At 30.1% G+C, this 17,734-nt stretch overlaps 1 protein-coding gene across 2 annotated transcripts; it reads left to right on the top strand.

The window, feature by feature from the left end:
• The first annotated feature begins 2,027 nt into the window (after nucleotides 1-2,027).
• On the top strand, nucleotides 2,028-17,335 carry LOC145291384 (serine/arginine repetitive matrix protein 2-like). Of its 2 annotated transcripts, none has more exons than XM_080137176.1 (2): nucleotides 2,028-2,353; nucleotides 15,623-17,335. In XM_080137176.1, the coding sequence occupies exon 2, from the start codon at nucleotides 15,926-15,928 to the stop codon at nucleotides 16,739-16,741; it is 816 nt and encodes a 271-aa protein (XP_079993302.1). In that variant the 5' UTR covers nucleotides 2,028-2,353; nucleotides 15,623-15,925; the 3' UTR covers nucleotides 16,742-17,335. The 2 variants fall into 2 exon arrangements, with proteins under 2 accessions (XP_079993302.1, XP_079993303.1); XM_080137177.1 differs by lacking the exon at nucleotides 2,028-2,353 and adding an exon at nucleotides 8,641-9,015.
• The last annotated feature ends 399 nt before the right edge of the window (nucleotides 17,336-17,734 follow it).

The raw sequence follows: 17,734 nt of genomic DNA, 5'->3' as shown, positions 1-17,734 counted from the left end.
GTGCGGATGCTTCCATGACTGTTGAAACTGGCTCTGTATTGTCTTTTAGAATATTCCGAGCTCTGGCCAGCAACTCGTCTAGCCCCAGCTCACTGAGGCTTAACAATGCTCACAGTAGTCAGATAGCATTTTCCAGAAAGGTGCATCCTAATATTTGGTCGCTCACTTCACTGAATGGTGCAGCCAGCTTCCTTAAATCGGCCAGGTACACATCCACTATCATTTGGCTCAAGCCATTGTTTGGTGAATTACCTCCAGGCGATGACAGGGTCCAAAGAAAAGGCTGCATATAGTGCCTGTCTAACCTCCTCCAGGCCAGGTTCGTCTCCAATCTGCTGATAGATGGTGTACGCTCCTTTGGTGAGCCTCAGCAGGATAACTAGTGCTGATCCTTTATTTGGCATAGCCTGCAGACACGCTCAGCCTTTTCCTACCACTCAACTACAGAAAGGTCGGCAGGGGAGCCGTCGAACTCTGGAATCAGTTTTAGGTCAAACCTATCCATAAGGTAACAAAAAAGCTGAAATAGCTTGAATCGGAAAAGTCTGAGTCAGACGACGATGTTCACTCTACACAGGTCTGAACACTTCTTTCTTAGAACTGCTCGTCTATGGAACACTGTTCTGCTGACTTGCTTCTTGACCAACTTGAGTGCACCTCAGAATCATGTGTGAGGTGCAATTTTTCAAGAACTGTTCGAGATCGTGGGCATTAAAAGACAATGGTCGCCATCTTGGATTTTTTCGGTTTTTTTTCTTCTCAGTCCACATGACAGACAGACACGAGCATGTTTTTGCGGTAAGCCTTCTCTATTTTCCCCACAGGTTCGTTAGTTTCATCTCGTCTAGCAGAGCTGTTGCTTGAAACAAAAAGAGAGATTTACATCTAGTCATAGTGATATTTCAAAATAAACTGTTTATATTTCACAGTAAACTGACTAGGGTGGAAGCAGATATAGCAGCATATTACTATGCAAATGAAAACATGTGTGTTCTTCTTAACATATGAATCGCTCCACAAGTGAGAACGTGCAAGTGCAAAATAAAATAGTAATTATGTAGTTGTCATGGAACCATAAAAATTTCTTTTTCTGCATCAAATTTTTGGTATAGAAATGATGATGAAATTTTAAATAATAAAATGATGATGAAATTTTAAATAATAAAACGATGATGAAATTTAATTATAGAAATGATGACTAAATTTAGTTACAGAAGTGATGACGAAATTTTAATTAAAGAAGTGATGACGAAATTTTAATTAAAGAAGTGATGACGAAATTTGTGAGAAAAATAAGTTTTCTGTGGCATTAAGTTGCTGGTGATCGGAAAAGGGGCAGGTGACTTTTGACTTGCATATATATCGATTATTAGTGATTTAGGAGCATTTCTCTTGGTCGTATTTTATGCCTCCTACCAGAAGGGAGTGCTTTGCGTATGTATTGATTACTGATAATTTGAGAAGATTTTTCGTGTTTCTGAAATTTAGAAAGTTTTGGAAATGCGACGTTTCATGGGGATTCTATTGATTATTACATTTGAGAGTTTTTGTGGAAACGTTCATAATATTTTGGTACTTTACTTCTTACAAAGTTGGTGTCGCAATTTACTATCATTTCGCAACTTTTACACCTGACTTAACTCTTGGCGTCGATGAAATTTTCAACAAATTCTAATGAATTACATTTTCAGTTTTCAATTAACTTTACTGTAACTTTTTAAATCTTTTTCTTTAAGTTAACATATTACACATATGCCCAAATTATCTTTACTCTGATAATAATTTTGTATATATTTATGAATTATTTGTTTTAATAAATTGACATTAATCTGTTTAGAATTTACATTAAATAAACTAGCTTAACTCTGTATCTTTTAAATCACATTTTATATACATATCGTCAAAATGTCCACACAAAATTGCTTAGCACAATACTTTAATTATTACAAATTGAATAAAATAAATGAGGGTTTGAAAATTCAAGGGGAATTACTCTAATGCCTTATTTTGGTAATTATTTCCCCTTCGATATTTGTCCGACGCGTAAGCGGCCATCCGATATTTTTCATGTTACGCACTTGTCCGCCATCTTGCTTTCTCTCTCTCTCTTTCTTCATTTCTTCTTCTTTGTGCAATTTTCTTCTTTAGCCATTTTGCTTCAACACAACACGTGCTATTATCGCAAATTCCGTCCCAATAGTTTGTCAACAGCGAAAATTATTTTGATCGGTTATTGTCGTTGGCGTTTTTAACCAGTTTCCCCGAAAACAACAAAACGCATCTGGTTTTGCCTTGGAAGAAAACGAATGCAAAAATCGAACAAAAACTTTTCTTTTTCTGTTTTACAAAAAAGGTAAGAAAATGTAGAATTTTATTTTTTCGTTTGTGAACAATCACAATTTTCTTCTTGTAAATGAATGTTTACATAATTAACGCTCTTTCTCTAATGGAGGTAAATATTGGTGGGATGTTATTCAAATTAATCTGAAAAGTTGTTTTTTTTGTTGTTGTTGTTTTGTTTTTATTGTTGTTATTCGTAAAAGTTCTTTCGATGTTTTAAAAAAATCCTACGTCAATTTTCATAAAACAAAAGCTGTATTCTTTTGTCATATTTAAAATCATCTTTTTTATTTGATAAAGTAAAAAAAAATTGGAAATTCGATTATATTGAGTTCGTTTTATGACAGTTGAAAGACAAATTTAACGAAAGATTAGCGAACCAAACCATGTTTTCATCCTTTTGGACGATCTATAAATTTTCCCTGAATACAGTAAAATATTTCAATTTTTAGGTTATTTTTTTATTTTTACGTTCTACAAATTTGTTATTGAATAAAAAATATTAAGATTTTCAAGTTCTTTATAAAAAGAATTCCTAAATTATGATTTTAAATATTTTACATGAAAATTTTTGTTTCGTTCGTTGATATAATATTGATGTAAAATCTTGTTTTATTATTGTTCTAGGTACGTGCAAAATGAATGACCGATCCCTAAAATGCATAAACATTTTGATCCTTCCCTTCATTTAAAAGTTCAACAAATCAAATAATTTTAATGAACTTTTTCTGTATTTTCTAGTACTAGTGCACTTATTGATCCGTGCTGAAATAATAACGTTATTATTTTAAAAGCCATTCTTAACATGGGGAGGGGAGAGTTTGTACCTATTCTATACTTTAACCTTACAATTGAATAAAAAAAAAACATATCATAAAACTTTAATTGCAAATACGATTTTAAAAAATAGCGCGGATCAGTAAATGCACTAGCACCTATTTTTTAATTAACAATCACAGAATATAATGAACCCAGTTTTTTTTTTTTTTTTTTAATTTTAATGATTTTTTTTAACAAAAAACACCTTTGCTAAGTTTATGTATTAAAAAAAAAAAGACGCACGAACTGTTTGTTTATTTATTTATTTTCTATTATTACAAAAAAAAAATTATTATTATAAAAAATAAATTATTGTAGATGATAAGAATTGAATTTTTTTTTTTTTTTAGGAGCATTACGAAAAAAAGCTCCTAAAGTCTGTATGTATTAATGAAATCAATATAACTTGAAGAAAAATAAATTTCTCGAACTATCGCTATTATCATTAAATTAAGCATTGTTTATTTAATATTTTCATAAAAAAATATTATTATTGAAAAGAGTTTTCATGTGATTTTAATAACAATTCTCACAAAAATTTCAAATGTAATATATTTTTTTCCTACGCATGATGGTGTAAACATTAACGTAAGTTTTTTTTTTTTGTTTTGTTTTGTTTTTTGTACTTTATGCACATATGTTATCGTGCTGAAATAATGTTATTTTGAAAGCCATGGGGAGAGGGGGACATTTTGTAACTATTTAATAAAAAGAAAATGTAACTTGAAAATACTATTTAAAAAATAGCACGGTAACAAAGTGCATAAACACCATCTGTTTTGTTTTTTGTTTGTTTTATATATAATCCTGAAAATAATTTTTTTAAAAATTGAACAATTGAGATTCAGGATCACTAAGAAAAAATAATTAAAAAAATGGTATTTTATTTTTAATTTCGGCAACTACGGATGGGCAAAATTGTAACAAAAAGTAAGCAGACAGGATTTGCATCACTTGCCGTATTCTCTTTATTAGTAAATTGTTTTTACTTATTTTTAAATGAATAACTTGTCAGTGTAATCGGTGATTTTAATTGACTTTTTTCACTTAAAATCCAATTTTACTTTATTTTAAAAGGAATTTAATTTATCGTTAGTTGTTTGAGAATAAATCGAGTATCATGTAAAAAGAAAAAAAGGGGGGGTAGTCATGCATGAGTCATGCATGCACTTATTGATCCGTGCTGAAATAATAAGGTTATTATTTAAAAAGCCATTCTTAACATGGGGAGGGTGTTTTGTACATATTCTGTACTTTAACCTTACAATTGAATAAAAGGTGCTAATGCAGAGAGTGATCCGATCCGATCCGCGCTATTTTTTAAATCGTATTTCCACGTTTAATTAAAGTGTTATGTTTTTTTATTCAATTGTAAGGTTAAAGTACAGAATAGGTACAAAACACCCTCCCCTCCACATGTTAAGAACAGCCTTTTTAAATAATAAGGTTATTATTTCAGCACGGATCACTCGCTGCATGAGTACCGAATAAAAAAAAAAAAAACTAATTAAATTTGGAAATACGATTTAAAAAATAGCGCGGATCAGTAAGTGTAGCAGTGTCACCAAAAAAAGTAAATAAATATTCTAATTGATGATCACTTCCTTTTTTCATTACAACAAACAAACACATAGCTTAATATTTTTTATGGTGTTCAAAAATAAAGAAATTAGGTTTAATAACGTTTCAATTCCGCTGTAAATTTTAAAGTAAACTTGACTTTCTGACATTTTAGGCTTCCAAAGAACCTGCACGGCACGACGCCTTTTCGTTTGTTTTGATTATGCGAAGTCGGACATGTTTACAAACTTTCGTTTTTAGAGGCTAAACCTATTTTTATGTTTAAAAAAAGGTTTTAAGATATTGAATTAAATAAATACAAGACTTTACTAATTAGCTTGAAAATAATCTAAAAAAACTATTCGTTATCTTTCAAGGGATTTTGACAATGAATTTATATTTAACTTCAAAATTTAACTGAATTTGTCAATAGGGAATTCCAAAGTCTAGCTGTTCTGTGGAAGAAACTACTGGAGTAGAAGGCTCTCTTATATCTAGGGATCTCTACCGTGAAGGGGTGGGATTTAGCTGCTTGTCGGGGTATTTACGTCGAGGGGGGACACAAGTGCTTGCAGTTCGTCAGAGCATTCACTGTTAAAGTACTTGTAGAACAGGCAGAGGAGGGATGCAACATTTCGTTAATGGGACAAAAGCTGAAGTTTAGATGACAGTTTAGGACCTATCAGATTGGCGACTCTTTTGAACCTTGTCTAGGAGCGAGAGACAAGCAGCAAATGCAGTGGCACCATCCCAAATATGACAACAATGCTCCATACATGGGCGAATGGTGACCTTATAAAGGTATAGGATACTTTCGGGCGTTAGTAGCTTTCTAGCACGGTAAAGAGAACCCACCTTCTTCGCAGGTCCTGGCAATACTCTCAATGTAATTTTTCCAACTCATGTTTCCTGTGAACGTTAGGCCGAGGGGTTTAAAAGATGTACTTTCAGATAAAGAGTCATTGGCCATTGTTATTGGTGGTAGGGAAGGTTTCTTGTAATTATTGAAGGAAACAAGTTTAGTCTTGGCAGCATTGAATGTGACCATCCATTTTTGTCCTCATTCCACTACGGATCGGAGGTCATCCTCTAGTGTTTCTGCCATTTCTGTAGATGTGTGTTCATTTGTTTTCCTGTCGTGTCTGTTATAGAGCGTGGTGTCGTCAGCATATATACTCATCTCACAGACAATTTTGTCAGGGAGGTCATTTATGAATATTAAGAATAACAGGTCCAAAGATAGACCCCTGAGGAGGCACTCCCTCATTTATACCATATTGTTTAGATCTACGGCCGTCAAGGACAACCTGGATTTTTCTCTTATCTAAGAAGGATTTAATTATGGTTATGTATTCTTCCAATGATACCGTATGATCTGATTTTCTTGGAGACCCTCATGTCATACCCTGTCAAAAGCCTAGAGCTACCGCTCTACCCTCCCCCGCTGTGTCCGGTGAATGGTATATACGTTCTGAGATTACAGTTAGGATGTCTGCTGTGGAACGGGATTGCCTAAATCCACATTGTTGGTCGGTCGGAAGTTTAGCATCTGTAAGGTGATGGACTAAAGTTTCCGATGTCGCCGTGAAAACATTTTTCATTATAACTTCTTTTTTTCACGTGTAAAAATGTTTTTGTCCCTTTAGAGATAAACTTTAGGCTTAAATATTTCAAATACAATCAAAAAGTGATCGGAAACCTACAAAAAAATTATAACCAGCTTTCAAAACAATGTCCCCTTTTCAGTTTCCGACATTAAATTGCCCATGCTCAATAAAATTTATAACACAAACCGGGATGACCTTGGTACTTATGCAGAATACGCAACGTACTATTACTTATTTTTATTTATTTATTTATTTTTTTTATTTTTTTTTTGTACTACTACAGTTTATCGCTGAAAATGGAGACGCCATTTTTTCGGGCACCTGTTGTCATAATCGGAAGGAGAAATCAGTACTTTAAACTATGATTGAAGCACGAAATAAATAACAAAAAAATTAAACTACATAATGATTACTTCCGGAAATTACGTACCCCAGCAGCATAGTATAAACACCTCCGACCTCGCCATGTTAAGAACGGCTTTCGAGGTTGAGGGTATTCCGAAAGCCATTCTTACATGGAGAAGTTGGGGATGTTTATACACTGCTGGGGCACGTAGTAATTAGTTCTTTCCAGAAGTAATCCTTATCTAGTTTAATTATTTTTGTTATTTATTTCATGCTTCTGCTTCGGTCATAGTTTAAGATACTGATTTCTCCCTCTGATTCTGATGACAGGTGCCCGGAAAAAGGGCGTACTTTTTTTTTAGATAGCATTTTTAAGCTAAATACAATTTTTTTATATCTTTGTTTGGTTAGTTGAAAGTACAGACTAGTTAACTTAACTCTCTTCCCCATGTAAAGATTGGATTTCTAAATAATAATATTATTTTAGCACGACCCGTAAATACTTAAATTTTAATTCTAATCCGAAAATTATTTTTAAATATTTTGAAATCACAATCAAACGATATAAACATTGTGCAAGTTTTTTGCTTTTTCAATATTTCGTATATATAAAAAAAAATGGTTGCCAGGGTGATTTTGTAAATTTTTTAATTTTTTTTTTTTTTATACACTTAAAATCAGCCGATTAAAAGTATTGCATTTAAAACTTCAATTTTAGACAAATTAGTCAAGGAAGGATCACGGTTCATGTGTGCTCGTAAATCAAAGAAAATATATTTTTTGGCGGCGCCACCACCACCATTATATTAATGAACAGATTTTTAAGAAAAATATCCTGAAGTAATGAAATAAAAAATAATAATTTAAAAAAAAAACTGCGTACATTAAATGATTTTTTTTTTGTTTTATTCAAAATATTTTTTTTAATGATCAAAATTTTATAATAAAAAAAAGAAAAAGAAAAACTTTTAATCGTATTTTTTTGTTTGTTTTTTGTCGTTGTTTTTACTTATGATGGGGGGGGGGCTCGTTTCCAAAGTTAATTCATCATTAAGTGATCCTTAACTTACAGGCCGTAAATAAATACATTTGAACTGTACAGAAATTTCATTTTTTTTAGTTGGGGTTTCCAGGATTTCCTGAATCATTCGCTTTATTTTAATTCGACAACTAAACAATCGGCCATTAAAAATGGCAAACATCTGTTCAAAGCATGAAGATTATTTTTTTAGGTCTGTAAACTTTGTGTTTAGTGTTTTATGCGCGTAAACAACGAAAACCTGTTAGTCATTCATTAACTCCCAACACAAAGTTCGAGTTGGTTTGTGGTCGAGAAAAGTCAAGATTGGAAGTGTAACAGTAAGACCTCCCCCCCCCCCATGTAAAAAAATAAAAAGCAAAAAAAAAAAATTATTTTTGAATATTTGCCAACATCGTGCTCATTCGAAATTCAAAAGTGTTCTTGAAGCCGATAAATGCAAATTGTTTGATTTGAATTAAAGTTTAACAAAATGTCAAGTATTACGGTTCAGATGTGCTCCTAAGCACTTGTTTATTTTTATGTACATTTAAAGTGTTTTGTTTTTATTGCTATCCCCACCCCACCCCAAAAAAGGCAACACAAAAATCAAATCCGCAATTGTGAATTTTAGCAACTAACTACAAACATTGTGATGATGAACCGATGTTTTCAAGTTCAATTTGGTTTTTACGTGTCACTTTATACCGATGTCATTAATACTTTCAAAATGTTATTTATTTTTGTTAATATTTTCGAAACTTCTTTCTTTTTGTATTTATTTGCTCCGCTGAAAAAATGTTTACATTATTTACGTTTATTCGTTGGGGGGGGGGGGGTCTTTTAACTACTTTAATATGGACGTAGCTGTTCAATGAGCACCCTCACAGCTGACATTTGTCGATTAGGAAATGCACGAAAACATTTTACGTTTTAGTTTATTAAACAAAAAAAAAAAGAAACTTTCAAAGCAAATCAGATGAAAATTAAATGAAGGCAAAAACTACCGAAAAATTTTTACGAGATTTAAAATTTCTAATCTTGTTTTAATTTTATTTTTGATAAATGTGAAAAAAAATCGATTGTTTTGTTAGTGAATTTTGGCAAATGATGAGATTGCTGTCCTAAACAGAGTAACATGCGATAAAAATGTTGGGTTATTTTTTTATTAACCCTTTAGAGTAAAAACAAAAAAAAACGCCTTTCTTACTGGAACCGGAAGTATGGTATTATTTAAAAACCAACCTGACTTTACAGCAACTGAAACGAAGCAAGCATTCATTAATCCGAGAAAGTCATTTTAATAATTCTCAGAATTTAAAAAAGGTACAAGTTAATATTTGTTTTTATTGAGATAACACAAGAAGTATTTACAAATTATCTAATAAAAAGTTTCTGAAAAAATAATATTATATATTTCATAAATACTATAATTTTTTAAAACAATTATTTTTATAATTCACTACAAGATTCATTGCACATTGTTTACGTTTTACGTCTTTGTAGCCATGTTTTGCGGGTTTTGTTTTTTTATTTCTTAACACGAAAAGTAGTGTTAATTTTTTTCTATTACCACGTAATACTAAATCGATTTTTAACTTCAAAATCTTTTTTAAAAAATCAATAAATGTTAGCGCCTATACTTCAATTTTATTCGATTTTTTGGTAAATTTTCAGATTAGGTTCACCTCAACAATTTTCTTTTAAATGACGACTTTTGAAGTTTTCGGCTATGCTAAATACGAAACTCGCATTTAAATTTTGCAGAAATAAGTAGTTATCGAGATATAAAAACTTGTATTATGCATTGTATTCTTTGTCGGCCATTTTTTACGCGCGTCATAAATAAATCTAATCATCTATGACTGACACTGCACGCGTGTAAAAAAGATGGCCGCTAAAAAATACAATGCATAATACAACTTTTTATATCTCGATAACTAACTATTTCTGCAAAATTTCAATGCAATTTTCGTATTCAGCATAGTCGAAAACCTAGAAAAGTTGTCATTTAAAAGAAAATTGTGGAGGTGGACCTAATCTAAAAAAAAAAATACCGATTTTTTTAATGTTTAGGACGACAATCTCATTATTTACCCGATTTTTCTCAGTTTTAAAAAAATCTTTTGTAATTTTAAAATCTACAAATGAAATAGGTGGTAAAGTTTACGATTCTCAGAAAAAAAAGATTTTTTAATAACATTCGGGGTTACATTAATTCATTGTAACACGAGTTCTTATTCACAAGCGTGCACGTTTAGCGGTGTCAGAAATTTCGTGAAAAATAGTGAATAATTCCACCCCATCTTTCCAAGCTTATAACTCCTCGAAAAATGCAATTCAAGCCCTAATTTTTTTTTTTCAATTAAAGGAGCAAGGACCAAGATTTCATTAAAAAAAAAAAAAACGTGTTTTTTTTTTTTTTAAAAGGTTTTAAACTTCGGACTTTACAGGTAAAATTCTATAAGAACACTATGTTTTTTTTGTTTTAAATTTGAATATATTATGTATTGACCTTTTCTCTTCAATTTGTGAGTAAATAATTATGTACTCATCGGGTTCTAAATTATTATTAGACATTTACAAAATGGGAGGCGTGAATTATTCGAACCCCTGTCTTTCCCAGCTTATAACTCCTCGAAAAATGTAATTCAAGCCCTAATTTTTTTCAATTAAAGGAGCAAGGACCAAGGTTCCATTAAAAAAAAAAAAAAAAAAAAAAAAAAAAAAACAAATAACGTGGTTTAAAAAAAAAGGTTTTAAACTTCAAACTTTACAGGTAAAATTCTAAAAGAACACTGTTTTTTTTTTTTTTTTAATTTGAATATATTATGTATTGACCTTTTCTCTTCAATTTGTGAGTAAATAATTATGTACTCATCGGGTTACTAAATTAAGTATTTACTTTTTAATAGACACTTAAAAATTGGGATGGGGGGGGGGTTCGTGAATTTTAAAAAAAAAAAACGTTTGTCTAAAATATTATATTCGATTTATTGGAAAGAACATAAAATTTCACATTGACCCTGAAAATATCGTAAAAATAGAATCAATAGAAAAATTTTGATAGATTTTTAAAATTTAAAAATTTAAAAATATTGAGTTTAAAAATTGAAAAATATTGAGTTCGGAAAATTCATTACTGTTTTAAAAAAAAAAAAAATATTTCTATTACTTTTAAAACAACTTTAATAGTTTATTTTGGAAGTATAATCCATAAAGAAAATAAATAACCCACTTTTAACAGAGAAATTCCGAGATTTTTATATTGTATTCGCAGTTTCGTGTTAGGGGTGTCAAAAATTCCTACAAAAATTCTGATACCGCTACTGCACGTTTCATGTTCATCATTTGGATTTCCGATTGGGATTAAAAAGCCCAATTTAGACTGAATCAAGGTTGGAAGTCATCGAAAAGTACAAGGGTAAAATTTTACTTCAACGTCTGTATAGAAATTTTTTTTTTTTTTTGTAGATTTTGGTGCGCTAAAAACGAATTTGCTAACGTTTCCGTCGCAGATAAATAGTTTTCATGATATGAAGAAATTACTTTTTCAAAAACTGGCTGATCACCTTTCCATGTAAATTTAACTTAAAATGACCGCCCACTTTCTGACCACCTAGTGAGGGAGAGGCATTTTTGTTTGTTTATTGACTAAAAGGGTTTTTTTTTTCTGCTTTCATCTTTCAATAAAGACACAAGGAAATTAAGAAATAAAGAAAAGTCCGTGTACAAATACATATAATTCCTTATGTTATCAGTGGTGACCATTTCTGTATCCGTAAGAGCGCATATTTTTGCTGCAAACAAGTAGTTTTCTGGATATTAGCAATGTAATCCCTTATGTTAACAGTAATGGCCATTTCTATACATGCAACAGCGCGCTTATTTTTGCTGCAAACAAGTACTTTTTCAGATTTTGAGCCATGTAATTTTATGTTATCAGTTGTGGCCATTTCTGTACGCGCAAGCAGGCACATATTTTTTACGCATGCGCGTGAAAAAATATGTGCGTGCAAAATATGCGCATACAGAAATGGCCACCACTGATAAAATACAGAATTACACGGCTTAATATCTGAAAAAGTACTTATTTTTCATCTAATTTTAAATTTTCGCCTAAGATTACTACACTCTGTCAGAAGGCAGTTTGGTATGCGAGTGCACATTTAACAGCCTTCATTTTTGCTACCACATGCTTGCGCATAGTGTAAACGAAGGCTGTGAAATGGTGGAAAATAGTACCAGGGTTCAGGGGTTAATACCATGGAAACGGTAAATTTGTGATATATATATGTCATATTCTTTTAAAGCACACCGAAATCTACAAAAAAAAAATATTTTTTTTAAACGAACGTGAGACGGGTATTAAAGTAAAACAATACTGGTACAAGACCTCATATTACATATATATATTTTTTTATACTCAAAAACTAAAATATTAAAGAGCTATGAAAATGGGAATAGTAGCATTAAAATAAGCAAATTTTTTGTGCTCCAGGATTTATTTTTCTCCATAGTAACCATTATTCTTAATGCATTTTTGCCAACCTCTTAACGTCTTGCTTATAAAAGTCTGGGGTGCTCTTTGATGCTCACATTGTTACCATTATGAAATTGAATCCATCTCCTAGCAGGTGTTGATGAATGTTGATTGGTTCAATATTTTCTGCATGGAGGAACTCCATGATAAATCACTGCTTTTGATGAACGTCCGTGATAGATTGCTTTCTTAGTTTCACACATTCAATATCTACAACAGAGATGAAACTTTCAGATCATGAATGCATCAGTTCAGTCTTCATAACAATGCAATTTGCAATCACCTCTGATCTATTCAAGCAGAAAAGAAAAAAAGTAGTAACATTGAAGACAGCGCTACCCACTCCCCTCTAAAAAGTAGAAAGTTTAAAAATTAAAATTAAAACCTTTATTCATTGATCTTGGACTTCAGTAGCTTTAAATAATTAAGTCATTCAACAGATAAGGAAGGAGGAGTAAGAAAAAGTAAATTCTAGCAAATGTGTTTATCTTAAGTTCCACGTCAAATTAAATAATTTGTTTTTGTTTGCAACTTTTTCCATGCAGTTTCCATTTGATTTTTTTTTTCATGCAGTTTTCATTTATTTTTTCATGCAGTTTTCATTTATTTTTTCATGCAGTTTTCATTTGATTATTTTTTTTATGTAGTTTTCATTTGATTATCTTTTTTCATGCAGTTTTCATTTGATTATCTTTTTTCATGCAGTTTTCATTTGATTATTTTTTTTTCATGCAGTTTTCATTTGATTTTTTTCATGCAGTTTTCATTTGATTTTTTTTTTATGCAGTTTTCATTTATTTTTTCATGCAGTTTTCATTTATTTTTTTATGCAGTTTTCATTTATTTTTTCATGCAGTTTTAATTTATTTTTTCATGCAGTTTTCATTTGATTATTTTTTTTATGCAGTTTTCATTTGATTATCTTTTTTCATGCAGTTTTCATTTGATTATCTTTTTTCATGCAGTTTTCATTTGATTATCTTTTTTCATGCAGTTTTCATTTGATTATTTTTTTTCATGCAGTTTTCATTTGATTATTTTTTTTCATGCAGTTTTCATTTGATTATTTTTTTTCATGCAGTTTTCATTTGATTATTTTTTTTCATGCAGTTTTCATTTGATTATTTTTTTCATGCAGTTTCCATTTGATTATCTTTTTTCATGCAGTTTTCATTTGATTATCTTTTTTCATGCAGTTTTCATTTGATTATCTTTTTTCATGCAGTTTTCATTTGATTATCTTTTTTCATGCAGTTTTCATTTGATTATCTTTTTTCATGCAGTTTTCATTTGATTATCTTTTTTTATGCAGTTTTCATTTGATTATCTTTTTTCATGCAGTTTTCATTTGATTATTTTTTTTATGCAGTTTTCATTTGATTATTTTTTTTATGCAGTTTTCATTTGATTATTTTTTTATGCAGTTTTCATTTGATTATCTTTTTTCATGCAGTTTTCATTTGATTATCTTTTTTCATGCAGTTTTCATTTGATTATCTTTTTTCATGCAGTTTTCATTTGATTATCTTTTTTCATGCAGTTTTCATTTGATTATCTTTTTTCATGCAGTTTTCATTTGATTATCTTTTTTCATGCAGTTTTCATTTGATTATTTTTTTCATGCAGTTTTCATTTGATTATTTTTTTTCATGCAGTTTTCATTTGATTATTTTTTTTCATGCAGTTTTCATTTGATTATTTTTTTTCATGCAGTTTTCATTTGATTATTTTTTTTAATGCAGTTTTCATTTGATTATTTTTTTTCATGCAGTTTTCATTTGATTTTTTTTTTTCATGCAGTTTTCATTTGATTATTTTTTTTCATGCAGTTTTCATTTGATTATCTTTTTTCATGCAGTTTTCATTTGATTATCTTTTTTCATGCAGTTTTCATTTGATTATCTTTTTTCATGCAGTTTTCATTTGATTATCTTTTTTCATGCAGTTTTCATTTGATTATCTTTTTTCATGCAGTTTTCATTTGATTATCTTTTTTCATGCAGTTTTCATTTGATTATCTTTTTTCATGCAGTTTTCATTTGATTATTTTTTTTATGCAGTTTTCATTTGATTATTTTTTTTATGCAGTTTTCATTTGATTATTTTTTTTATGCAGTTTTCATTTGATTATTTTTTTTATGCAGTTTTCATTTGATTATTTTTTTTTATGCAGTTTTCATTTGATTATCTTTTTTCATGCAGTTTTCATTTGATTATCTTTTTTCATGCAGTTTTCATTTGATTATCTTTTTTCATGCAGTTTTCATTTGATTATCTTTTTTTATGCAGTTTTCATTTGATTATCTTTTTTCATGCAGTTTTCATTTGATTATTTTTTTTATGCAGTTTTCATTTGATTATTTTTTTTATGCAGTTTTCATTTGATTATTTTTTTATGCAGTTTTCATTTGATTATCTTTTTTCATGCAGTTTTCATTTGATTATCTTTTTTCATGCAGTTTTCATTTGATTATCTTTTTTCATGCAGTTTTCATTTGATTATCTTTTTTCATGCAGTTTTCATTTGATTATTTTTTTCATGCAGTTTTCATTTGATTATTTTTTTTCATGCAGTTTTCATTTGATTATTTTTTTTCATGCAGTTTTCATTTGATTATTTTTTTTCATGCAGTTTTCATTTGATTATTTTTTTTAATGCAGTTTTCATTTGATTATTTTTTTTCATGCAGTTTTCATTTGATTATTTTTTTTCATGCAGTTTTCATTTGATTATTTTTTTTCATGCAGTTTTCATTTGATTATCTTTTTTCATGCAGTTTTCATTTGATTATCTTTTTTCATGCAGTTTTCATTTGATTATCTTTTTTCATGCAGTTTTCATTTGATTATCTTTTTTCATGCAGTTTTCATTTGATTATCTTTTTTCATGCAGTTTTCATTTGATTATCTTTTTTCATGCAGTTTTCATTTGATTATCTTTTTTCATGCAGTTTTCATTTGATTATCTTTTTTCATGCAGTTTTCATTTGATTATCTTTTTTCATGCAGTTTTCATTTGATTATTTTTTTTATGCAGTTTTCATTTGATTATTTTTTTTATGCAGTTTTCATTTGATTATTTTTTTTATGCAGTTTTCATTTGATTATTTTTTTTATGCAGTTTTCATTTGATTATTTTTTTTATGCAGTTTTCATTTGATTATTTTTTTTATGCAGTTTTCATTTGATTATTTTTTTTATGCAGTTTTCATTTGATTATTTTTTTTTATGCAGTTTTCATTTGATTATTTTTTTTATGCAGTTTTCATTTGATTATCTTTTCATCATCTTTTCATCACGAGTTTACAATTTAATGTTAAAAATTTTGAACTTAGCAAAAATCAACAAAGCAAAATCAGATTTCTCATATTTTTTTTTTTTTTTTAACAGAATTGGAAAAATGTGTTGTAGAAATCCAAGCAACATGGACGGAGAATAATAGAACACATCACGTTTTTATGTTTGTTGAAAATATTTTTGTGAAAAGCAAAGTAAAAAAAAAAAAAAATTATTTTAGAACTCTCAAAGTTATAAAAACAGAAACACTAAACAAATTTTTAGTTTGTTTAGAAATAACTGCGGTTTTGTCATGAAATCAAGGAAAGAAAACTCTTTCAAACTATTAAACAATTTGATTTAAAGTAATTCAACATTATTTTTATTTAAAAAAATTTCCCCCAACAAACATTCATTATGTATAACGGTATTGGTTTGGCCACTCCACGTGGTAGCGGCACTAATGGCTATGTCACCCGCAATTTGTCATTCATTCGCAAACACAAGGATCGTGTTGACTACAAATCTGAGGAAGAGATTCGTAAACTAGAGAACTCTTTAATCAAGACGCCAAACAAAGACATACTTGATCACGAGCGAAAGAGAAAGATTGAATTGAAATGCATGGAGATGCAAGAGTTGATGGAAGAGCAAGGCTATGCAGATGATGCAATTGAGAAGAAAGTGGCCGTTTTCCGGAAAGTACTTCTCGAAAAAGAAGGCATGTGCGACCGTGTTGTTGAAAAGGATGAATTTGGTCGTCCCCTAGCCCGCGAGACTCATCAACTCGCTGAGGCTAATCAGGAGAAAAATGCGCGTCTCCGAGAAGCGTTCGGTCTCAGTAAGGACTATGTTGATGGCAGCTCCTTTGATCCAGCCCGGAAAGCAAAGGAACAGGCTGCTAAAGCTGAAGCACTTGCACAGAAAAAATATGCCCTCGTTGAAGAACCGGCAGAAGGTTTGGATTCTAATTCGTCTGATTCATCCACAGAGTCCCCATCAGCTCCCAAAAAAAGCAAGAAGCATCACAAGCATCATCATGAACGCAGTCGGAAGAGCAGCAGTAGCAGCAAGAGTAAAAAACACCATAGTAGCAAGAGTAGTAGTAGCAGTAGTAGTAATAGTAGCAAAAAACATAAAAGTAAAAAATCTGCGGAGAAAAGGAGCCGTTCTCCGCCATCGGAGAAGAGCGAACACAAAAAGAAAAAAAAGCATCATAAGAAATCATCATAAAAACTTGAGATATTTTTTTCTCGCTGTTTTGTTTCTGATTCTGGAATATAATTCAAGGGGTCGTTTTTATTTTTTTTCTCATATAATCCTTCGTTTTGCAAATGCTGAAAAACTTGACAGCGATAACACTGCACATGCATATATGGGTGCACGAAGAGAAACTAAGATTTATGCATGATTGAAATTTGACACACAAAAAAAAAAGCAATGAAAAGGAGACAAAATGGAAAACCACTTTAAGGTGCCAACGCATCATTTTGTTTGTTTTGGAACTTCATCAAAGATGCAAAACAATATTCTCATGAAAATAGACGTAAATGAGTTTATACACAGAGGTAAGATATGTTTGTGGTTATGTGCAAAGTGATCAAAATAGCAAATTGTTTTTTTTTTGGGGGGGGGGTCATAGACTCTCGGCACTTCAAGCAAAATCACTTCAAAATGTCTTATCCGTGTGTGTGTGTCTGTGGAAATAAAATTACTCATTTTGGACGTGATCAAATTGACACAGAAATGTCAATCTTATTCAATAAAATGTGTGAGAGAATAAATATTTTTCTTTGGCTAAAAAATAAAAATGAAATATAGCATCTACATTTTGTCTTATATTTGGCAGTTTAAAGGGTTCAAAATTACTTTCAAATTCTGATGGGTTACGGTAAGAAACACAAGTCAGCCATTTTAATGATTTGAATAGATTAAAAAAATGGCTTACGTGAGTTTTAATTGTAACAATTTTAAGGTAATTTTGAAGTTTTTATTCTCAAATTGAAAATAATTTCCAACTTATAGTTTAAAGTGTCGAGTATTATGGTTCATTCATGTTCTTAAAGGATTTGATAAAACCTAAACTGTCTGACACACTTTGCCAATTCTATACTTCCCGCCATTTATTTATGACTGAAATATAATTTGCACATATATATAAGAGAGAGATTTTGGAAGAAGGAATTGAAATTTCAGACAATGAAATGCGTGGATAAGCATAGAAGC

This window comes from Euprymna scolopes, chromosome 12 (genome assembly GCF_053919585.1).
Source record: "Euprymna scolopes isolate OS-2025 chromosome 12, ASM5391958v1, whole genome shotgun sequence".
NCBI classification, from domain to species: Eukaryota; Metazoa; Mollusca; class Cephalopoda; order Sepiida; family Sepiolidae; genus Euprymna; species Euprymna scolopes.
Note: the sequence above shows the minus strand (reverse complement) of the source record. Positions and strands in the feature narration are given on the sequence as shown.

Bases quoted from the DNA above. Each gene is read 5' to 3' on its own strand.
- LOC145291384 (XM_080137176.1), top strand. From the start codon at position 15,926: ATGTATAACGGTATTGGTTTGGCCACTCCACGTGGTAGCGGCACTAAT.